Raw genomic sequence first — 2580 nt, forward strand, 5'->3', positions numbered from 1 at the left:
CTGCATGGTCAAGCAGGGGTAGTGTAGGGCCAATAGCTGAAACTTCATGGGACAGGGCATCCGCAACCTTGTTCAGGTCCCCACTGATATGCTGGATGTTAGTGGAAAACTCTGAAATGAAGGCTAGCTGTCTTGCCACCCGAGGAGACCAATTTTCACCTTTCTGAGGCATGGTGTAAATAAGGGGTTTATGGTCAGTGGGGATGGTGAATTCTCTGCCTTCCAGAAAATGCCTGAAATGTCTGACTGCCTCATATATAGCTGACAGTGTTGAAGGCACTGTATTTGCACTGGGCAGGGTGAAGGCACTAGCTGAAGAATGCGACAGTCACATTTACACCGTTGACTTGTTGTTGTAGGACTGCACCCACAGCTTCGGCAGAGGCGTCTGTGATGAGTGTGATGGGGGTATCTGGTGATGGGTATGCTAGTCGGGGTGTGGTGGCGATGTGGTTTTTGAGGGTGGTGAAGGCATGGTCTTACTGTGCGGTCCAGTGAAGAGGCTTGGAGGGTGTCTTTTTTGTCCCCTTCAGGAGATCGTTCAGGGGGGCTAGTGTGGCTGTGGTATTTCTCAGGAGCCTGTGATAATAACTGACCATCCCCAAGAACTCCCTGAGTCTGTGAGGTGTAGCCGGGTGTGGAAAGTCCTTAATGGCATCCACCTTCTGTGGGAGGGGCGTGATACTTGTGGCGGATACCCTGTGGCACAAGAAATCCAATGCGCCTGCACTGAGGATACACTTCGCTGGGTGCACACGCAGCCTCTAATCCTGCAGGCGTTGGAACAGCATTTGGAGGTGTGTTTTGTGCTGCTCATGGGAATCAGAAGCAATGAAAATGTCATCGATGTACACCATGACGAAATCTAGCCCCCTGACAACCAGGTCCATAAATCTCTGAAACATTTGTGTGGCATTTCTGAGGACGAAATTCATCTTTGTGTATTCAAACAGGCCAAAGGTGGTGGTTACCACCATCTTGGGGATGTCCTTCTCCGCCACAAGGATTTGATGGAATGTCCTGACTAAATCGATCTTGGAAAATACACAACGGCCGTGTAGTTGGTGGTGGAAATCCTGGATGGGGATGATGGGGTATCTATCGGGAACTGTCATCACATTCAATGCCCTGTAGTCCCCCACATGCTCTCCACTTATCCTGCTGTGTCTTCGGTACCATGTGTAGAAGGGATGCCCAGCAGCTACATGAAGGCTGAATGATGCCCTCGTTGAGCATTGCCTGAAACTCCTTTTCTGCTGCCTGACAACATTCTGGGGGGAGGCGTCTGGGACGGGTGAAACAGGGGGGGTCCAGAAGTGATGATTCAGTGCTCTACACCATGGTCTGTTGTTGGGCGAGTGAGAGGTCAAGAGAGGAAACTGACATAGCATGGAATTGTATGAGGATTTCTGGTGAAGGTGTGTAATGAGTGAAGGATTATCAGCACACCCGGTTTCTTTGACGGACGAGTTTGAGGGTCGGTGATAAAGATTCTGTCCTCTGGTACCCACGAACAAGTCATGTGTCTCCAGGAAGTCGACAACAATAATGGGTTGATTAACGTCTGTGATGAGGAATGGCCAAGTAAATGGCACTGATTGGGCAAGTGCCACGTGACGGGGCTCCATGCCATATATGGCTTTGGGGGTGCCGTTTGCTGCTATCAGGTCAAATGCGGGTTGCTGAGCCGTTTTGTGGTCAGAGGTAGGAGGAACTACACTGAATGTGGCTCCAGTGTCACTAAGGTATTTTGTGCCGGAGATGGCATCTTTAACCCATAGTAGTTCCCTGGAGCCAGTGGAACGTGTCATTGCTTTGGGTGTGCTGCTCATGAGGGGGGGTTTGGTGTGTGTGGCGGGAGACACCACTGGGACTGTCTCCCGCAATATGCATTTCCCGTGAATATGCAGGGTGGTGCACATTGTCTGGCTTCCATGCCAAAGCACTTGTGATATGAACACAACACGAAATTGTCCCTTGCTGTTTGGGGATCAACATTATGAGCACAGTTCACTGGAACACTGTTGGAACATGGAGGGGCTGGGGGATGAATTGCAACACTGAGGGTCTGAGTGGTGAAGCCACTTATTTTACTTTCCAGCTCGCCTATTCTATTTGTTAACTTTGCTAATAAGGTTCACAGCTCTGACATGGAACCGTTTTTGTTCGCAACACTGTTCACTGACACTGCTGGGGGCTATGACAGGGGAAAGAGAGGAGTGTGTACTTACTGGGTTGTTGGCGTAATGCTGTTGAGTTTCGTATAGAGTGTCCGCCCTCTCAATGAACTCAGCAAGGGACGTGCCAGGGCCCAGGGATGCTAGGTGGTCAGAAATCTGGTGGCATGAGCTGGAGGAGTCGGTGCCGGAGGAGGTCATCTGATAGGGTGGCCCCAGCTGCCGTGAGAGTGGCTTGAATGTGGGCAAGAAGGGCCGAGGGGTGCTGCTGTTGGGAGCGAATTGCATCTAGCTCCATTAAAAGTGCCTGCTTTGATTTGCCCAGGGCCCACAGTAGACTCTCCTTCAGGATTTTATATTTGTGCCATGTAGGTGGTTTGAGGAGTACATCCTGAACAAGGGC

General features: G+C 50.7%; 1 protein-coding gene across 1 annotated transcript; it reads right to left on the reverse strand.

Annotated features, from left to right (window-relative positions):
* Positions 1–334: 334 nt before the first annotated feature.
* LOC145408196 (uncharacterized) lies at positions 335–1832 on the reverse strand. The gene is made up of 3 exons (XM_080278950.1): positions 787–1832; positions 597–699; positions 335–388 (listed from the first exon to the last, which is right to left on the reverse strand). The coding sequence occupies exons 1-3, from the start codon at positions 1830–1832 to the stop codon at positions 335–337; spliced, it is 1203 nt and encodes a 400-aa protein (XP_080135076.1).
* Positions 1833–2580: the final 748 nt, after the last annotated feature.

This window comes from Coenobita brevimanus, chromosome 76, assembly GCF_032717465.1.
Source record: "Coenobita brevimanus isolate Jiangsu-jjx chromosome 76, ASM3271746v2, whole genome shotgun sequence".
NCBI classification, from domain to species: domain Eukaryota; kingdom Metazoa; phylum Arthropoda; class Malacostraca; order Decapoda; family Coenobitidae; genus Coenobita; species Coenobita brevimanus.